Source organism: Pinus tabuliformis, chromosome X, assembly GCF_031772625.1.
Source record: "Pinus tabuliformis cultivar Carrire ecotype Pingquan chromosome X, CPIR1, whole genome shotgun sequence".
Taxonomy (NCBI): Eukaryota; Viridiplantae; Streptophyta; class Pinopsida; order Pinales; family Pinaceae; genus Pinus; species Pinus tabuliformis.
The window spans coordinates 679,715,926-679,737,049 of NC_142308.1; the positions used below are offsets into that span (position 1 = coordinate 679,715,926).

General features: G+C 39.8%; 1 protein-coding gene across 1 annotated transcript in view; it reads right to left on the reverse strand.

The window, feature by feature from the left end:
• Positions 1-21,124, reverse strand: part of LOC149141805 (uncharacterized) — a 61,597-nt gene that overhangs the window by 13,307 nt on the left and 27,166 nt on the right. Inside the window, exon 3 of the mRNA XM_089451105.1 lies at positions 13,010-13,434. Coding sequence (XP_089307231.1) covers positions 13,010-13,434 — 425 coding nt within the window. The remainder of the gene's footprint in view (positions 1-13,009; positions 13,435-21,124) is intronic.

Here is a 21,124-nt window from a genome sequence, read left to right on the forward strand (position 1 = left end):
AAAAGTTCTTGTAGCAAGAAACTGCACCAATTCAACTACGTGCCTTGCACACAAGCTTCCGCAACCGAAATGGTGTCCAGCGTGCATTCCCCTCTCGAAAAATGTTGCATCAGCTTCCCAGCGATTATGTAGCAAGCGAATTTGATGTTGGGCTTATTGATTGGGTCTATCATAGCACCCTTGCCTCCTCGCTTTGTTCCATACCGGTTATAATAACTATCGTCACATGTTTTCTTCCCCCACTTGGAAGCATTTTGAAATGTAGTTGAGACGGTGGGGTGAGCAACATATAGGTCTGTGAGTCTTTGAATATCCACCACATGGATGGGGTATTCCTTGTCTAGCCATAACGACCCGTTATGCATTCTGCTAACGAGGAGCTTTGTGCATTGCATTGTTTCTCCTGTCGTTCCGAATACAAGAAGGTTCTTCAAATTCTACAACGTCAACCTCTGTATTCCCTTGAAATCTTCTGTAATTTTCACAAATTGGCTCCTGTCGGCTTTGGTAACTAGTTCTGTAGAGACCTCCCTCTTGCAGGAAACTGAATGAATCTGATAGGTTGTTGTCGACAAGTTGAGCTTTGTCATACTTGCCATAAAGAGGCTCTCTTTGTAATCCTTACATTTGGTTCAACATCTGGAATAGAGATGATAGCCTTCGTCATCGCTATAGAACGACGGTGGGAAACAAAGAACACAGGGGCTTGAACTTAGGCTGGGAATGAGTGAAATTGGATACAAACTCCAGACTGGGAAACTCTACCACCTTGACTTTTTGTTCTGGGAAACTTATCGCTACCATACAAATTAAATACAAAAGCCCAACACGACATTTTTTATTAGACTCGTTAACTAATTAAGACGTTAACTTTCCCCACTCGCTCCCAATCGTGGCAGCTATAAATACGGTTGAGCCAGACATGACTCGAATGACACAAAAAGTGAAAAAGGAGGGTGGAAATGATGGGTAATTATGGTGTTATGATGGCAGACACCTAGGAGTTGATGGACAAAGCATGTCAGGGGTATTATAGAAAATATTTAGCCCAAACTCGAGCTGATAGGGAATTATTGCATAATTATTACAGATACGATGGCTAACATGTGCCACTCCCCCGACCACAAGCAGTTGTTGTGGGATTAACTTTTTCCGCAACTAAAAGACTGACGGAATTTGATTCTTTGACTGACGTGACTGGAACAAATGCCCAACTACATTACCTAACGCAACTAACTACTAAGGAAAAGGAAATAAGGAGAAAATTGACTGACCCTACCTACCTACGATCCCCTTTCGAAGATCAACCTTCAACTTGGTGTAGATATGTTTGAGTTGTGGAAAGGTTTCAGGCGTGCACCATTCACCCAACCAGGCAAGAGGATTCCATCCAACTGTGTGAGCTTGACAGCTCCTGATTCTTTCACTTTTGCAACTACGAATGGTCCCATCCAATGCATTTTGAGCTTCCCAGGATGCTTTAAGATCTTGCTGACATAGAGCAGAAGATGTCCTCCAAGTGTAAAGGATTTCCAATTGATTTGTTTGTCATGCCACGCTTTCTGCCTCTACTTTTCAACAGTTTGGTGGAAGTCTGCCATAAATCTAGCTTCATCCAGCTCCCAAAGTTCCTCAGCTCCCAGAGTTCCTCTAATCGCTCTGGAATCAATTCATCTTCTATCATCCAAGTGACCTGCGCAATAAACAGGTTGGGGATGGTAAACTCGGCAGGTACCACGGCTTCTCGACCATACACAAGTTGATATGGTGTATACTTGTGCAAGCGCTTGACGGTTGTACAATAAGCCCATAGTGTCACTGGCAACCGTTCATCCCAATCGTCTTTTTTTGGCTGAGCAAATTTTTGTGAGTCCCCTCTCAAGGATTTTGTTGAAGGCTTCCACCTTACCATTCGCTTGAGGGTGATATGGATTTCTTTTGTGGTGTTGTATCATGAAGTTTTGCAACAATGAAGCGACCATCTCATTAATGAAGTGGGTCCCCTGATCAATGGTGAGGCTTCAAGGGCACCCAAATCGAGAGATGATGTTCTCAAAGATAAATCTGGCGGCAGTATCTACAGTACAGTCTCGAACTGTTGCAACTTCAACCCATCTGGTGAGGTAGTCAGTGGCGGTAATGATGTACCTAGCATGTGAGTGTCATGTCGGTGGGTTGATAGGTCCCACAAAGTCGACCGCCCATTTCTCAAAGGCTTGGAGGGCTCGTACTAGTTGCAAAGGAAGTTCATCCCGGTGTGATGGCTTCCCCATCCTCTGACAAACATCACAGTTCTTCGCATATTCCTTCACATCCATAAAAAGTGTTGGCCACCAGAGTCCCGCCTGCAATACCTTCCTCACGGTGGCCTTCCCTCTGATATGGCCACCTGCAACTCCTGAATGACATTCCCATAATATATCTGGTCTCTCATGGTCCAAGGCACATCTCCGCAAGATCTGGTTAAGGCCCAACTTGTACAGTTGTCCTGCGATCAACTGGTAATCTGCAGCGCGAACCACCATGTGTCTTTGTTTTGTCGTTGTGTATTCCTCCTAGCACCTACCAGTGGTGAGAAATGTTGCAATGTCCTCCAGATAGTCTGGTATGGCTTCAACTTGGAACAAATCAACATCCAGCAACTGATCATCTAATGGCCCTCCAGCTTCGCCTAACTCTAGCTAGGAAAGATCATTCGAACCCACATTCAGTCTTTCAGGTTTAATAATCACTTCAAATGTGAATCCTTGAAATAGTAGCAGCCATCTACAGATCCATCCTTCAAGTACAGGCTTTTTCACTAAATACTTCAAGGCAGAATGATCAGTGAAAATTTTGAATGGGCCCCCCAGAAGATAGTGTCGGAACTTCTGTAATGAATATACCATCGCAAGCGCTTCACGTTCAGTTGTGGTATAATTCTTTTCTACCGTGGATAATTTCCTTCTAGCAAAATAGATGGGGTGATCAGGGTTTCCTTCCCCGTATTGAGCTAGGACAAACCCCAAAGCAATACCCGATGCGTCAATGTGAACATGGAATTGCTTGTTCCAATCGGGATAAACCAAAATAGACGCACTCGCCAGTATTTCTTTTAGCATAGTTGTCGCACAAAGTGTCTAGGCATCGCGACAATGCTCAAAGTAAGGGTTGTCACTCTAATCCTTACTTCGTTTAGACTCTCCTAGACAAGTCAAGGGGGGTAGTCCCTACGGTGAATGAATGAGAATAGCTTGTGGAACACAGGATCTAAGAGACCTGAAGATAGACAACCTGATGAATTTATAACAAATCTTGGTCAATTGAGATGAACAGATTAAACACAAGACACAACCACAGGATAGAAATAATTACAAACCAATGCGTTAGTATTCGATTAACCATAGATTAAGTAAAAAAAACAAGTTATCTAGAGCAGTTTACAAATGTGACGAATAGTAACAATCATGAACAATTAATTGTAAAATGCCCAAAACTTTACATGCAAGATGATCTACCAAAATAATCTTTCTCCAATAGTCAATATGATTTTTAAACATTTATCGCACCTTGACAATAGAAAAATCACAAAAATGCATTTAATCACCAAATAACACCAAGGAACTTTAAATTAGTATTTTAATTATTCCTTAAGCAATTAGCAGAATGAAGAAATCAAAATTTTTTAATCTAACGAAATTAAAATGAATCTAAGGGTTGAAAATTAAAAATTTTATGGGCCATAGGCATCATTAAAATTTTTAATGTGAAAGCGCAAATCCCTTTAATTTGTTTCATTTTTAATTTTTAGATTTTTTTTGAATTTTTAAATTTTAGAAATTTTTATGATTTTTTAATTTTGTAACAAAAAAAAAAAAAAATCAAATGTCACAAAAATTTTTAAAAGGCTTTTTTTAATATTTTTCTAAATGTTTTAGATTTTTATTTTATATGAAATAAATTTAATCAAAAGAATGGAGAATCAAACAAAAATTTAAATTGAAACAAAATAATAAAAAAAAAGAGAAGCCAATTAAACCCTAATGCATACATTAAAATAAAACAAATGAAACCAAAACAAACAAACAAAAATCAAATAAAATGAAATTGAATTCTAAATATAAAGAAAACCTACAAACCCAATCGTGAAAAAATATAAACAAATGAAATTTGAAAAATAAAAAAATCAATTGTGTTAGTGTTGTTTTGTTTTTGCAGGGCTCGACGGCGGAGGCGTTCGAGGTTTGTTGGACGACAGAAGGGAGATGCAGCAAGCAAAGTTGAGAGGGAGCAGGGAGCACGAGACAGCGGAAAGAAGAGAGCGACGGACAGGGTTTGCAGTTTGGGCAGTCGGCAAGAAGGCAACGGAAAGCGAATGATGGCGACAGGAGCAAAGGTAATACGAACAACGAAGGGGTGAAAGGCTGCAGCAGTGGGGAGAAGAGCTTTACGCAGATGTAGAAGGCAGCACGTAGGTGGCAGCGAAAGAAGATAAACGCAGGAAGAGAGGAGAGGACGTGGATTTGTTGCAGGGACGGTGGATGGCAGCAGCAAAGAAGGATGTGGGCAATCGCAGGTTTGAAGTAAAGGGATTTTCTGTTGCAAGTTAGGGTGGAGGTTTATTTTGCAGGTCGAAGGTGGCAGCAAGAGGAGGGTTGCAGACAGATGATAAAGGAGAAGCGGAAGGCGGGAAGCAAGGGTAAGACCCAGGTTGATGGAGGGAAGACAGCGAGTAAGTAGCAGAGAAACTGTAGCCCAAAACTGAAGACAAACCCAGAAAAATGAATTTCACACCAATGTATTTTTATGCTTTAGATTTATCAATGAAACCCTCGTTAAATCATTTCCAAATTAACAAAAAAAAAAAAACTTTAGACAACAAAAGGATCGATAATATTCCTACAAAAATGATTTTGAGGCCAAATCTTACCCTCCAAGGCCTAGATTTGGCTTCTAATCAAACTTCACCTTCAGATCTGCAACCTGTACCTGAAAACAAAAACACCTAGAACCCAGATATACAAAAAATAAATAAAACCCCAAAAACCCAAGTCAAAAACCCAAAAAAAATTATAGATCTATGCACAGGAATGGCAGATCTATCAGATCTGAGAAGTGTGAGTCCAACTCCGCTCCCAGATCTGATAATCTAAGGCTCTTAACAGCCAGATTCATCAACTTCGCACATAAAAATTAAATTTTTAAATTTTAAAGGAGGTGCTTAGCTCAAAACCCTTCATGCATCACCAATAAAAATCTTATGATAAGCCTGGGATTAAATTAAGTTGGGCTCTTAAGAAAACACAGATCGGCAGTTGGCTGGTCCAACTGAAAACTTCCCTGAATGCCCGATGATATAAAAATCAAGATTTTCCTGCAAAACTCAATCCAGCCATCAAAATAGAGTAAGAAAATGATAATAAAATTAAGATAAATAGAGATACCTGCTATTACATTCAAAATTTAAATTATCACTTAAACCCCAGCAACTGAGCAAGATACCTGTACTCAAATCACTTTTCAAAGTTATCATCAATGGCTAAAAAAAAAAATTACACATGAAAACGACACATCTTACAGTATTTCCATGAAGAGTAACACCGGCGAAAATTAACCCCAAAGTCTTTCTTTATTATTCAGAAAAAGATTACACAAGAGTTTTTCGCTTAGCACATGACTCAAAGGTTGGATCATTCGACTAACAAATAACTTCCTATTTAAAAATAAATCCTCCAACAACTAGTTCGAGTGATCCTCGTCAAAGCAATCTCGACCATTGATGAGGATTAAAATTTCTTTTAATCTCATTTGTCGAAATATTAATTCTTGAGGAAATTCGAATTTTTCAATTAAATGTATTTTAATTCACTCAAAATATAAATTTTTGAGTTAATTTCCCCAAAAATTTTACTTTGACTTAACCCCAAGGATCAAAGGCTTAAAATTTATCAAAATAATTAATTTACCTTAGTTCCTGGACCTCTTAAAATTTAATTTTTAAGGACTGACAAATTTTGCCTTTGGAGAATTTAAATTTACCTAAAACCTAGAACTAATTAAATTTCTAGCTTAGGATTTTAATTAATTTTTGGCCAAAAATTTTAATTAATTAACCTATGAGGGGATAAATTATTTTTCCAACCCTCAAGACACTTTACATCATGATTTTCATATTTTTTTACATCATAAGGGGGAAACCCCATCTATAATAAACCCTCATAGACTACCCATTTCTACGACACAAATATAATCCAGCAGACTAAGCAATTTGTAATAAAATAACCTAACTAAATAGTTAGGATTATTCCCAAATCACTTTTATATAGACTCGATCTAGAACACTAGGACTCACCTAAGATCCCAGTGACAAAATACATTCTGGCTTTGGGGTAAGAGTGAAGGAAAACTCTACAGACCATCAAAGAATGGATCGGTGAGACAAAAAACCTCTCGGAATGTAGATCATCACCAGAAAAGTAGGTTTACCTAGACTATTACATACATGACACGGATCTGCTAAGATTATTTACATCATATACATGCAGAAAGGGTTTATATTATAACATCTTGGATATCAAGTTAATGACGATAGTTGAAAGGCACAGACACATCTATGAGGTGTTATCCCTTTTGCGAAAAAAGGAGGTGTACTGCTATGGGTCGTTGACACATAGTGGTCAACAAGCACGTTGAAAGCGACTTCACAATCATCTGTCCATTCGAACCTTCAGCTCTCTTCAACAGCTTTTCTAGGAGAGCGGTGATCAAGGCATAGTTGTGGATAAACCTCTTGTAGTAACCTGTGTGACCAAGGGTGGACCTCAACTATCGAACACTTGTTGGCGGGGTCATGTTTAGGATCGCCATGACCTTAGCGGGATTAACACATACTCCCACTTTGCAAACAATATGACCCATAAGTGTTTTGAAGGGGGCAGCAAATATGCATTTTTTCATGTTCAAAGAAATCTGCAGTTGCCTTCATCGATCAAACATCACTTGGAGCAGACTAGAATGCTTCTTCAGTAGACTATAGACGATCCAATCATCCATGTAAACTTCTAGAAACCGGTGAATATAATCTCTGAAAGCAGCAATTACAATCCTTGAGAATATCGTTGGTGCATTCTTGAGTCCAAAGTTCCAAACAGCATGACAGGATATGCATAAGAGCCCACTCAATAGCGAATGTAGTTTTCTTCTTGTCTTCTTCTGCAATCTGGACCTGATGGTATCCAGAAAATCCATCTGTGAAAGAGTAGGCTTCATTCCCCGCCACGTTGTCTAGCACTTCGTCACTGAAGGGGGTGGGGAAAGGATCATGAACATAGGCATTGTTTAAACTTCGATAATCCATGCAAACCCAGATTTCTTCAGCCTCTTTTTTGTTTTGTATTACAATTGGGTTGACCCACTCAGCCTCGTCTACTAGAAAAATAAGCCCCGTTGCCAACATCTTATCTATCTCCTTTTTCACCTTTTCTTTGATCCTTGGGTTTAACCTATACGGTTGATGTTTTACTAGTTTTGCATCAGGTTTAAGTACAATCTTCATCTCTCCTAGCTCCCCCTTAATTCCTTTTAGCTCCACAACCGATGAAGGGAACAAGTCTTCATATTCTCGTAGAAGATTGAAGATCTCCTTGGTACTCTGCTCATCCCAGTAATCTCCAATCAAGGCTAGCTTCGGATTTTCTTTAGTGCCAATGTTATGTTTTCACAACTTCAGGGGCAGCAATTGCGGACCATTGGTCACAAGCCCATCTTCAACACCTCGTTCCTTCGTTATCTGTGAATATTAGATGCATTAACTCCTCCAAGTCATCTTCCTCAGCCTCTTGGTCTACCTTTCTGCAAGCTACGGCTTCATGGAACTTGGATTCATATATGTGCTCAAGAGTGTTATAGTTTATACATCGCTCAACCAGCTTGACTGCAGTGAGCAAAAGTCTTCTGACAGCTTGCAGCGCAGTTGTCATTCTCTAATTAGTATCTGTGAAGGAAAAGTCATTGATAAACTAGGTTGTTATGCAGTTCCAATCACATGTTCTTTATCTCTTCCCTTACATACCATGCCTTCGAAATTGTTCCCAGGGTATGTACATACTACAAAGTAGTGTACCCACAAGTCTTTTGGAAGCCTTTCGCAGGTCCACCTGGCCTCAAAAGCTTGTAGATGTTGTCAAGGGTCAGAGCTCCCCTGGTACTTAAGCAAATTCTGCGGAGAATTCTTCGAAGGCTCAAATCTAACCCTCATTGTCGTCTTAATTTCCTGCCATTCTCGGAGATGGTTGCAGTGAGAACCCTACCACCTTGTCGGTGTTGCTTGCAAAGAGACATCCAATAAAGGCACTTTGTGTTCCTTAGGAACGGTTGCACCAACTTCATTAAGAAAATCATTAACAAGACCTATGCCATTGAAGATAGGAAATTCCTGTACCTCAGTACCAACCCAGTTGATCTGATGGATCGTAGCGCAGTGCCTGGTGTTGATCTCATGTCTGCCCTATTGCCAGTGTTCCCATGCAACCTCAGATCCAACTTCGGAGCTTTGAATGCTCCTTCAGCTGACCGATCCACCTCCTATCGGGTTGATGTAATCCTTTCTTTTCCCTGCTGTCAGTTGGTATAGTTGATCCAACAACTCAGGTGCTTCTCTGTCATCTGTTGGTTCAGTAAATCTTGGCCCTTGGTAGGGGTCTAGGGGCTGGATCACTTTGGTCCCTTCTACTTCAAAGGTCATCGTCTCCTTCTTCAGATCAATTATCACATAGTTCTCAAAGGCCCAGTCTATTCCAAGCAATGTTGGGTAGGGGTCTTTGTCCCCCATGATGTCTATTACTTCAAAATCAGCATAGGTTTTCACCCCTCCTATGTCAACTTCTACTTCTTCTAACCTTCCAACCGGGAGTATACAATATTGATTCGCCATACATAGCTGAATCGGAGAGAAAGCCAACTTAGGCCTGCCCAAGGCTTCCCAAGTCTTCCGTGGTAGTATATTCACATCTGATCCCAGGTCTAACATTGTATCTTTAATCTGAAAACCTACAATTTGAGCATCAATCCGGAACTCCCTTCCTGTTCTCTTCCTACTCTGGCGCATCCTCCGGGAGTGTCTCTCAGGCAAATTAGCAGAGATGAATCCTTCTTCCGCCACCCTATTCTTTACAATCGTTTTAAGGCTTTCCCACAACTGCCCAAGCATCTAGTCATTATTCACAATCTGTAGAAATAACTTGAACTATTCCGTTATGGGTCAATTATAGAGTTGAGGTGGGTCTGAGCTCCTGGGTTTTGAAACTCCTGGTTGTCCCCCTGGGACTCCCCACTCAAAGTCAATTTATTAAAATTCTCAACAACTTCCTTGTAGTACTGCTTCTATTGATCAAGTTTGTATGAACACTTCGGTGAGGCCGGCTTTATAATTTTTGGTTGTTCAACTATTCCCCAGTCAACTCTAGTCTTCTTTCCCCCCCGGGTGACTATATTAATGTTTGAGAGAGGAGTTGTCTCAAGCATCCTTGGTTCAACATTAATTAAATTTGCTCCCCTCTGGCAGTTTCTCTCCTCCCACTTGGCAATCATCTCTGGACAGTCTTTTGTTGCATGTGTGTTGATCCTGCACTGGGAGCACCAAGGTCTTCTTGGTAAAAGGCAATCTCTTGCAACATGACCCTCCTGATCACAATTGTAGCAACGGATCGGGCCTCTGCCTTTTTTTATTCCTCCCCTTGTTCCTCCACCTCCTTGTCCTCGAGGGGTCTCATTAATCCGATAAGCCGACTGATCCAATTGATCTACTAAGGCAGCTAGTGCTCTACATTGATCCATGTGGTGAGTTGATGAGCCACAAAATTCACAAGTGTTGTTTGGAATATTGGAATACTTCTATGGAATTAGACAGAGGCGAGGGAGATGTCCATATGTTCTGCATATCTCACAATACTCAGTTGGTGCCACACCCTATTGGTTTGGAAACACATGGCACTGAGTGTGTCTTGTATACATACTTTGCGTACCAATCTGTGCAACTCTAGCAGCGGGTAAAGATGTGGACGACCCCGTCGACACTAAGGGAGTGCTCAGGCCTCACAACCTTGGGCACTCCGTGGCGTGATGCCCCTCAATGTGTCATTTGGTACACCATACATGCGGTCACGCAGGTCAAATTGGTTGTAGGTCCCTTAGCTTCTCTGTCAGATCCACAATTTAAAGGGGTCATGGGAAGTTGCGCCTCCCAAATGTTCACGTGGGTATTCGGCCATAGCCTCAATTCAAGTTGCTTGCTCCAAAGCGTCTTGTAGAGTATCAATCTTTTGTTGAGTCAACGGTGTGCGAGTAAGTGATAGCAATGCTTTAATGAACCAATCTCGTTGATGGTTAGGGTCGATCGAGTAGCTTAACTTACCAATTGCAACTTTGAATCTCTACATTATCTCCCACAAAGTCTCCCTTTCTTGCTGCTTGATTCCCCATAACTCAGACAACCCCTGCTAGTTAGTCTGAGGGAGCTTAAACTCTTGAACAAACTCCTGTTTGACTTCAGCGACCATTGGATTTTGTTGCAATGTAGACCATTTGATAAACCATCTCAATGCTCTTTCCCAAAGCGTGGTCTGAAATTCAATCAGCTTCGTAGCATCTGGAGTCTGGCAAGCCCTCTAGATAGCTTCACATAGGTACCAATGTTGCTCTACATCTTCATTCCCCTACCGAAGAACTCAGGATATTGGGTAAAGGATCCCGCCATGGCCGATTGAACTTGAGGAATAAGTATAAATCCTTGAGAACCGGGTTGCGATGATCCTTGGATACCTATACTATTGTTACTACTCCTCTTGCTAATGATACCAGTGTTGTAGGTTGCATGCACACTATGAACCTTTATAACTTTAATTAACTTGGATAAAAATTGATCAAGGTTGTGATAAAGTACCAGGGGAAGGTTGGGGGAGGGACTACCTGAGTTGTTGAGCAGCCAATCACGACTTTTAGAGGACACATCATTCTCAGAAAAAAAAATTCTCATGGTAAAGTGCATATCATCGTTCGTACCTTCCTCGAGGCCTGTGTAGCCCATAAGCTTCCATTGAAGGGTTTTGGAACACTAGCAAGTTCGCTTCCACCATCAGAACCTTAACCCAAAGTGGAATATCCCTCAACAATCTTCCCCGCAACGCTGACTTAAACACGGCCTCAGCCTTAGAAAAGGACTAATGACCCTCCGCAGCAAACTCAATAATATGTCCCTCTAATGTGGTCTGCACCCAGAAATCTACAGCTCGCGTCAGATCGTTGTCAAGGCGATGCAGCTCAACTAGATCTACTTGAGTCCAAATACGTCGAGATTGATTTTGCCCGTTGATTTTTCCCTTTATTTGCCGCAACTAGTTGTAGAGCTCCTTTGGGAACTTGCACCAGAAGATCTCGTATTGAGCACTCGCAGGCTCCACGTACAAGATCTCTTCTTTCAACTACTTTAGACATTGTCAGCGGAGTTGAGCTTGTTGAGAAGCGAACCATTCAAATTGCTCATGCCACCAATCTTTAAGCTCCTTCTTAAAGATCCTCGACACCATATTCCAGACCCCTTTGGAAATTTTCAGGTCTCGGAAACAGAACCATTTGTTGGTGGAAAAATAATAGATGGGTTGAGACCCAGGGTTCAAGCACAAGGGCCAACAAAGGCTTCGTTGTGGTCTAGCACCACGTCGGCATTTTCAACTTATCCAGGACGAATAAGGTGTCTCACTCGAGACGTGTCGTGACCTTAGTTGAGGGACTAGAATCAGGCGTCAAGATAAACCCCAAGGAACTAACAATGACAATAACTCAAAAATATAACAGTTGGGATCCAATCCTAATGAACCAACATATACAAAGGAGAAATATCAAACAAATGCAAGCATATTAAAAAAAATTAGAAAGCCACAAAGAATCATACACAAGTTGCTCAAATATCCTTGTAACCCTTCCTTCCATTAACACCACGACAACATAACATTACATCAGGCTCGAAGGCCACTTAGATAGGACAGTCATCAACATAACAGAATAGTATATGATCAAGGCAACAAGATACAGAGCGGGCACAAACGGCTCCGCAACAGCATTCCTGTATCGCACAATCTATCCTCCTCTTCTTGGATTTCTCCTTGCGCTTCTTAAGTCTCCCGCTTGCTTGAACTGCCACTTTTCCCTTGGATGCTCTGCATCTTTCCCTTTCGGCTGCCTTTGTTACTCAGTTGTTTCTTGCTTCCTCAGTTGTCTGCTCTCTTCTTCACTCGGCTGTCCTTGTTGCTCGGTTGTTTCTTGCTTGAGTCTACATTCCTTTGGCCATCCTTCCGCCGCTGCTGGTCTTTGTCAGGCTCCTTCCTCTGCTCCAGTTGTCTCCTCCGTGACTTCCCAATGGTTATTTCCAGGCAAAATGTGGTCCACTAGTCAAAACTCAATTTTCAAACGAAGGACCCATCAGGGAGAGAAGCAATGCAGATTGGAGGCTTGGAAGGGACATAGAGAGAGGTAGTGTATGAGAACACAAAATGATGGTCTATGTTTAGTGGGAGAGAAGCATGGGTAGGAAAAAGGGCATGCCGAAAGGCTTTAGGTGAATGATGGATGCCCTCAAGGAACTTGTGTCTCCTAGTGGATAATTGTGCCTTTTATGACAGAGAAGACACTTGTAATCTCTCCAAATGTGAGGGATGAACGAGGGGTCATATGAAAGAGAGAACCAGAAACGTCTATGAAGAAGTTCGCACTCTTCATCATACTAGGGGTTTGTGCGGCAAAGGCGAGGGGGCAACGACATGATTGAGGCGACAGATGCTATGGATGTAGGGATCCAGGGAAACCTCCAACATGGCTTGAGAGAGAAGCTTGTATTTGACAACAGTCATCTCATATTTGGATAGTGTTCAAAGAAAATGTGACACATGCACTATTATAGTTGTATTCTTTCTCAGAAATAAATAAGTACAAAATGTTACATTTACAGCTTTAGTATTGAACAATAACAGTAGCTCACCTCACTAAGACCAGAAAATTTTCTCTGATGTTTAAAGTTAAGTTCCAATCGCTCCAGCTCAGCCTCAAGCTCAGCTTCAACGCTAGTCATATTCTGCATTCTTTTCTGAGACTCTTCAATTGTAGTCCTCTCACCAATCTCACAGCCCACCTCTGGCAATTTATCAGAAGTGGAGGTATGCCTTGTTCCGTGTCCTTCAGCAAAAGGATCCTGCCAGGTTTCCACACAGTTATGAGCTTCACCAGTGAGGTCCTTCACAGTGAGTGAATCATGCATCTTTAGCTCTTCCTCTAGGTCCTCAACCAATTCTTCTGTTTGCCTCAATAAATAGTTTAGCCTCTCTATTTCCTTCCTGCTTGAAATGATTGCAAACATGATGCCAACACCAATTCCAAAACTGAACAGAAGACATCCAGCAGATGTATCTGCAAAAAGGATAAGGCTCAAATCAGTATCAAATTGAAAGTATGACAATATTTGCGAACACTGAGCCGAGTAAGAACTCCACCCAAAAAACCATAAATGTATTTTTCGACACTTTTTTTATTTAGACAATGCAAGGTTACGTGTAACTACAAGTCTAAGCTCAAGGCAAAGCAGTAAAATATAGGTCAGTAGTATGATGACATTCATGAGCACTGAACCAAGTATGACCAAAAAACATAAAGGTGCTTTGCAACAATCTATCGTCTAATCAAAACATATATATATGATTACCATATAGCACATTAGGTAGCATAAAAAGGGGAGCAAATATCCTCTCTTTGAAATAATTTATTTTTTTTGTCTGCACACACACACACATATCAGAATCCATTGAGCAACCATTATCATATAGCACACTATGTAGCATAAAAAAGGGGTCAAATATCCTCTCTACGAAATAATTTAATTTTTTTGTCCACATTTCATTTAATTTTGAAATTTATGAACACACAGGCATACATACATAAAAGTGACACAATTAGGGAAGAAAGGCATGCCACCGAGAGAAATTAGAATGACTTGTAATCATGAATGGCCAGACTACATCTCACTCTCGTAAGAATGCATGCCCTTGGTTTGCAGAGTGGGAACCACATTCCATCATGAAAGCCTTGCTTTGGAGTTAGGAAAAAGAAAATGTTCCCTTAAGCCAACTTTCAGAGGTTGTAGACAAGTGAGAAGAGCTTCCATAAATGCCTTTTGGAACCTGAAGTAATTCAGGAATTCGGAACTCTCTTACAAATCTTCATGATTGAGCTCATGTTGAAAATTGCAACAATGCCTGGACAAACTTTCACATCATAAAAGGGTCAAGTGGCATATCACCAGGAGAACAAATAAAAGGCAGCTGTTGGCATTCCCCAATGCAGCAGAGACAACTTCATCCTTGCTTTCCAAATATTCTGCCACAGTTATGGCACCTTGTAAGGGACTACCCAACTCCCACCTAGAAGAAGAAATATGTTAAGAAGCAAAACCTTTCCATGAAATTTACAGGAAAGAGAACTTCAGCTTTGCAAAAGCCTTGCAAAAAACAGGAAACCAAAACTTTCCAAATAATATTTCTATTCTAGAATTTTTAAAACATGGAAGGTGATGCTTCCAAAATATTGGAGGATGTTCGAAAAGAGAATGTGAGACTGAGCAGTAGATCCTGTAGAGCCTCCACCTAAAACCCAGACACAAATTGATAAAAGATTTAAAACACCTGAAACTTTAAATAAATAAATAAGCAAGAACGTGGAGTTTCAATTGATTAAGGAATTAATATTGACTAGGATATGACTCTACAAAATCTTGGTATGGACATCGATACTAAAAGGGCAGAATGCCAAGAATGCACCACAGTCGAGAAAAAGAAGCAATGAACCGTCACAATGGAGAGCATATAGGAGACTCAGAGAAACCTGGAGGGATGGGATTCATGCTCAGCTTGACTGAAAGGTCCAATGTGATCCAAGTTAGGCAAATCTTTATGAATATCATTTAGAAGTCTAAGATTTTATTCAGAGTTGAACGTAGTCTAGGAGAAGGATAACAAATTTTAGGCCCAGATTAGTTTCTTACAGGAATCTAAATAAAGTTTGAAAGATATAGAGAAGGTCAAATACAAACAATATAAGAATTTTAAGGTTGAGGATACTAATGCACTAGATTTATCAAAATGTACAGCCCTCTTATGGAATAGAAAGACACTACAGATGGAACTGTAAAAAACCAGTTTTTTATTCAGTCAGCTTTTTTAATTTATTTCATTAAAATCTAAGTTGCACAACATGGGGAAATGGGATACGAGTTTCCGATGATACATGATGATGAAACATACTAACATCACATTTACTCATGAATGATCACATAATGAAAGTAGTAATATCCAAAAACAATCTTGATAAATGAGGTTTATTATAAATATATATCCAAAATCAGCCTTTATATGTGAGGCTGCAAGTACAATGCTACATCAACAAGTATCAAACTATGGACAATGAACATATATAGAAATAAAACATGAGCTCAATTTAGTAAACAATAAAGACTAATAGTCTTCAATCTTCATCCTCATCATCATAATCCTTGTCAAAAATAGACGAAACATGCTCAATAGTGGATGGTGGAGCGGAAGAAGATGATGGGCCAATTCCACTTCTAAGCTCCCGGTCGTCAATATTCAGGGCAGCAAGAGAGAGCTCCAAATCAGGAGTTTTTGGATCCACATCCCATTCTTTAGAAGGACCACTACTATATTTTGGAGCCCTATGAGATTCAAGGCGAAGGTTGGAGTGCAAATAAACAAGATCCTCTGCCTTTTGTGAACCCAACCTGTTGTGCTTCATGGAGTGAATAAAACAATAGGTGTTCCAATTCCTTTCTGCTGATGAAGAGCTTGCCACTTGTGAAAGAACACGAATGGCGAGGTTTTGCAAATGTACACCAGTTGCTCCATGACAAATCCACCTCCTAACTGGACTCATGGTGCTTCTCTCCTCCAAAGCTGCTATATCTGAATAATCATCTAATCCTGCAGCAAAACTGGCAAATTCTTCCTTCACCTCCCTGTGTCAGTGTGTAGATGAGTTGGAAACATTATCAAAAGGGATTTTTTCACCCCATTAGCCACCTCTCTATCCTTATGGGGTTCCTTCCTCTTCCCATTGCTTTGAGCAATAAGCTCTTCATCATAAAATCTCGGATTCAAGGCATGTGCTAAAGTGTGCAATGGAGTGTTGAAATTGTTCCACCTATCAACAATGGTTTTCTTGACTAAATCAACAAAATGAGCATCAACAAATAGAAGTTGTGGAGACTCCTGTGAAATGATTTCCATAGTTTTCTCAACCATGGTATCCATGTCACCATATAACTCTCCTAAGAAAGGTTGGTCTTTGTTAGCATTCCAAAGAAGCTCAAATGCAGGGGTTGTGAACTTTAGCAAGAAATCTATCTTGCTCCACCACTCCTCATCAAGACACAATCTACACACCATATACCCCCGCTCTGAATCTATCTGTCTCCAGTCAACCCAAAGTTGACTCACCACCATAAAAACTAATGGTTGCTTAACCTCAACAAGGCCAGCGCAACATTAGTCATTTTGAGGCATATCTTATCTCAACTACTTTCAACAACTCCAATTTGGAGTACTCTCGAAATATTGTTGGAGATTGGAGGTGGTTGGTGATGAATTTAACAATTTCCTTTGCTTCCCATGTGATTTCCTTTTTTCACAGAACTTTATTATCAATCTCCTCTAAGATCAGACTCAGATTATGGACAATGCAAGGTGTCCAAAAGATGTGGTCATACCTCCCCTCAATAATTAAACCTGCAGCTTTGCAAACTGGTGCATTATCCATGATAACTTGCACCACCTTGTTAGGTCCTATTTGTTCAATAGATTTTATTAAAATACCAGCAATGAACTGTGCATCTTTTACCTCTCCTAAATAGTCTTTTGTCTTTAAAAACATTGCTCCTTTTGGTGATATTTATCAATGGCCTACGCCCTGTATATGTCCATCCATCTAAAGACTACGATAACCCCAAAGCTACTCCAAAAAGAACAAATCGGTGATATGATATCCTCCACAAGCTCCTTCTCATTTTTGAGAAGTTGAGATCTGACTATTTTATAGTTGGGCACCTTTTACCCTATGGGATCTTTCTTAACTGACCTTTTCATATATTGCCAATAAGGAAACAGAACAACATTGAATGGGATACCACAGGTAAAGATGCACCTGGCCACTTTGGAATCAGTGTCTTCTCTCACTTGCACATTCACCAATTTAGCAATTATGCTCTCTTGAACTGAAGCAAATGCCCCTCTAGTATTTTTGGATGGTGGTAGTTGTTGTTGAGCCGCTTTCCTCTTCCTTGCTTCAACCACAATCCTTGGCTCAGTGTTTGGAGCTTGAGGAGTAGCATTAGCAAGCTCTTCATGCCTTCTTTTAAGTCGATCAGCCTCATCTTGCTCTCTTTGATATGCCCTCCTCGCCATTGGGTCTATTGTTTTTGGGCAACCTGCAATCCCCTGTCCTCCTCCATGCAAAAAATATGCCTTCACTCTTGGGTAGGAGCCCTTATACAAATTACTGCAAAGATTACATCGCCATTCCCATGAGCCACCACTTGCACATCTTTCAAGCTTTTGAACATGCCTCCAAAGAGGATAATAGTCAACCCTCTGGTTGGACTTGGGGGCTAAGCTTGCACCTTGGTTGGAAGCCATAGCTGCAAAAAAAAAGTTAAAAAAAATTGTTTTTAACATTTTTGTTAGCATAAACCCTCAAAAAATACAAGAAATAATGGGGAAAAACTAATTAAATGAATGCTTCTTACTAAAATTAATTTGTTGTAGTTGAAGCTACCCCAAAATGCCAGAAAACACCAAAGAAAGATGGTTATAGTTGCGCCAAAAACCAAGAATGTTGTAGCCAAAAACTCCCCGCTCTAAATCTGCTTGTGAAATCTCTTTTGCTTGTTATTGAAATTACCCTAGCTGAAATCATTGCTCTCTTCCTCTTTTCTCCTTTCTAAAATTGCTCCTTTCCAAGCGAAATGACTTGGTCAATTCATGTGATGGGGGAATAGGGTGAGAGTCTTTTTATAACTTGCGAGAGACATCTAGAAACATCCACAAATTAATTTAATAGTAATATAAAAAAGTTATTAAATGAAAACACTTTTGACCGAAAACACGCCCATATAGGCTTGAAATGGTGTTTCAAGTCGTACGGGCCACATTTCCACCTCGGGAAATGTGCTTGTATGGCCTAAAACGTATATGGAACGCGTTTCAGTGTTTCAGTCCCGAAACTAGGACTAACACCCCCTTGACCCATGTTCCCTGCAACATAGGGATAAGGTAAGGTCAAAAGAGGTATGTGTAATTCTTGTTCATTTCAAAGTTGTCTCGCAAACTATATTGCATATGATGCTAAGTTCTCTAGGTCATGGTGAAATATTATGAAGATTAAGCTAATAATCTCATGCCCTTTTGAAAAAATAGTAGCATATTAGAGATCATTGATATAACATTTGAAATATCTCCTTGCATATGAAGACTAAGTCTTTATGATCTAGAAACGAAATCATATATAGATGGCTTGTCAATAGCATCTCTAGGGTTTTGCAACTAACTTTTTAGTATGCTTGTAGAATTTGCAATTCTTAAATAGCAAATCTTGAAGACTTTGGAGAATCTAGGGTTTGTAAACCCTAACAAAGGTTTGAGTTAGAAAACTCTAGGAACAAAAACCCTAACTAATTGTTTCTATTGTAAAAAGAAAACCTAGCTCTTGAGTATGACAGGAATGACATCACATGAGGACAAGGTTGATGAAAAGGTCCAAGATTAAGGAGTTGACTCTCCTCAAAGAGATAAGTATTCTACACCTCCTTTCTTTAATTATTATTGTTGCTATTTTATCTTTGTACTTTGTCTTTTTGTTCTTTCATAGTCTTCTAATAAAGGTTGCAGGTCAAGACAAAATCTATCTAAGCTTGACTAGTAGATGGAAGAATTGGAAGAACATGGCAAAGCATGAAGATTAAGGAGGGGGGAGCAGTTTGAAGTATGCATCAAAGAAGCTGATTAGATGGCAGCATAAAGGGGAAGTTCACTTACCTTAGCTGGAAAGAGGGAGCTATAAGATCTTGAATGGATATAATGATACTTGAAGTTTGACAGAAAAACTCAGAAAAGCTTGTGATCAAAAGAAAACAAGACAAATCTAGGGCAATATCCTTTAGCAAGAGGTTGAAGAGTTATGATATTGTTGTCTTGACAGTTGATTGGTTCGATTCAGGAACACATTGATTGGGTTGACAATACTAATGGCAATAGGGATAATATTGATGATTAGGAGCTGATATGATTTCTTGGAAGAACATGAAGCAAAATTCTATGGCAGAAGATGTGGTGATTGGTACAACCAGTTGAGAAGAAGTTTGGCTCCATAAAATATTGTGTTGAACTACTTGACAATATGTTGGATTCAAAGTTGCATGAAGATTGTCAAAAAAACCAGGAAGGTCAAAGTGCTTTAGGATTCGAGAGTATGATGCAGATAGGAGCCAAGAAGATACAATGGATCTTTACGAAAGAACAAGTGGTCGACGCATTGATGAGTATTTTTGAGACAAGCTTAGACTTGCGCTTAAATCTCCATGATTGAGAGGGAGTGAGAATATCCTCCCTGGTTTAGAGGGAGTGAGGATGGACATAGTGTTCTCCACGTGTCATGTATTATGGTCGAGTCTAACAGTCGTAAGCCCAGTAAAGGCACTGGTATGGAGAATGGTGGATTGGATAAGCATTTGGGACTGATATTCTTTGAGGATTTGTGCTTTGACTAGGACTAACCATCGCAAGTCAAGTACATTAATCCAAGATAAGGTTAGTCTTAAGGACAAATATTTCTTGGTGTCAAATATTGTGACAATGGATTAGGAAATAGCCTTATGAGGACATACCTAGTGAATAGCCGGGTGGGGTATGTGCCTAGAGTGGCAGTGGTGTCCAAATTTATGCCTCCCAACATTGTGCTATGATCTAGTGGAGAGATAGAGGCTAAGTAATCGGATTCGTTCATATAGCCCGGCGAACCCAAATCCCGCGTGTCCGATACGATTCTCTTGAAAATCGTATCCTAAAATCAGATTCGGCGTGTCCTATTAGGATTCGTACGAATCCTGTACGAATCCCGTGCATGACTAGCGAATCCTGATTTTAGGATTCGTATCCCAGAAAAGTGCCTCCCGCGGGTTAAAAAGCACGCATTTCCTTCATTCTTTCACATTGTTTGTCATTTGTATTTGCATTGTTTGAGCTGTTTCCAAGGAGATAAGGGTTTGGTCAAGAAATATGGAGTTCGATTCACTTGAGAAAGAGAACTGAATGACTTTGCAACCGTCCCATATCAAGAGAAAAATAAAAGGAACGAACCCTTGATCCTTTCGAAAAGCGAAACTCCAATCCAAAGATCTCTTGTCTGATATACGATGCTCCACAAGTCCGAAGTGAAATTTCAGAACTCGCAATTACTCAAAATGATATTCATTTCATACTGCTTTAGAAGATTAGGAATGATGTCTTTATATAGTCTTTTGAAGCCATGGATTAAGGAACCGACTTAATGTTTTTGAGGAGGAAAAAATCCTATTTTGAATATTTAAAAAGGTTGAAGCCCCGGGATATGATTTTGACATTAGGATACGAACCACATTTGGATATATTAATAAAATTATTCTCGGTCCTTTCTATATAAAAGATAAAAGGACATATAATTTTAATAATATTTCTTTTAACTTTTGACTATATTAAGCTTATATTAAATTTATATTAAACTTTCTTTATTCAATTTTCCTTTGACCTTTTGACTTGATGATCTTGCCAAGCCACATTAACTCCAACATTGATGATTTTGTATGTACTATGCATGCTATAGATGAAGATCTATGTTTGAAATCAATAAATTTGTATCATTAATTAAAATTTGTGTAAGAAATATCTAATTTTTAATATATATATATATATATATATAATAAAATAATATATAACGGATCCTATGTGTCCTGTTCTGGGGGGGCAACGTGTCCGAATCGAACACTACGAATCCTGAATCCTAC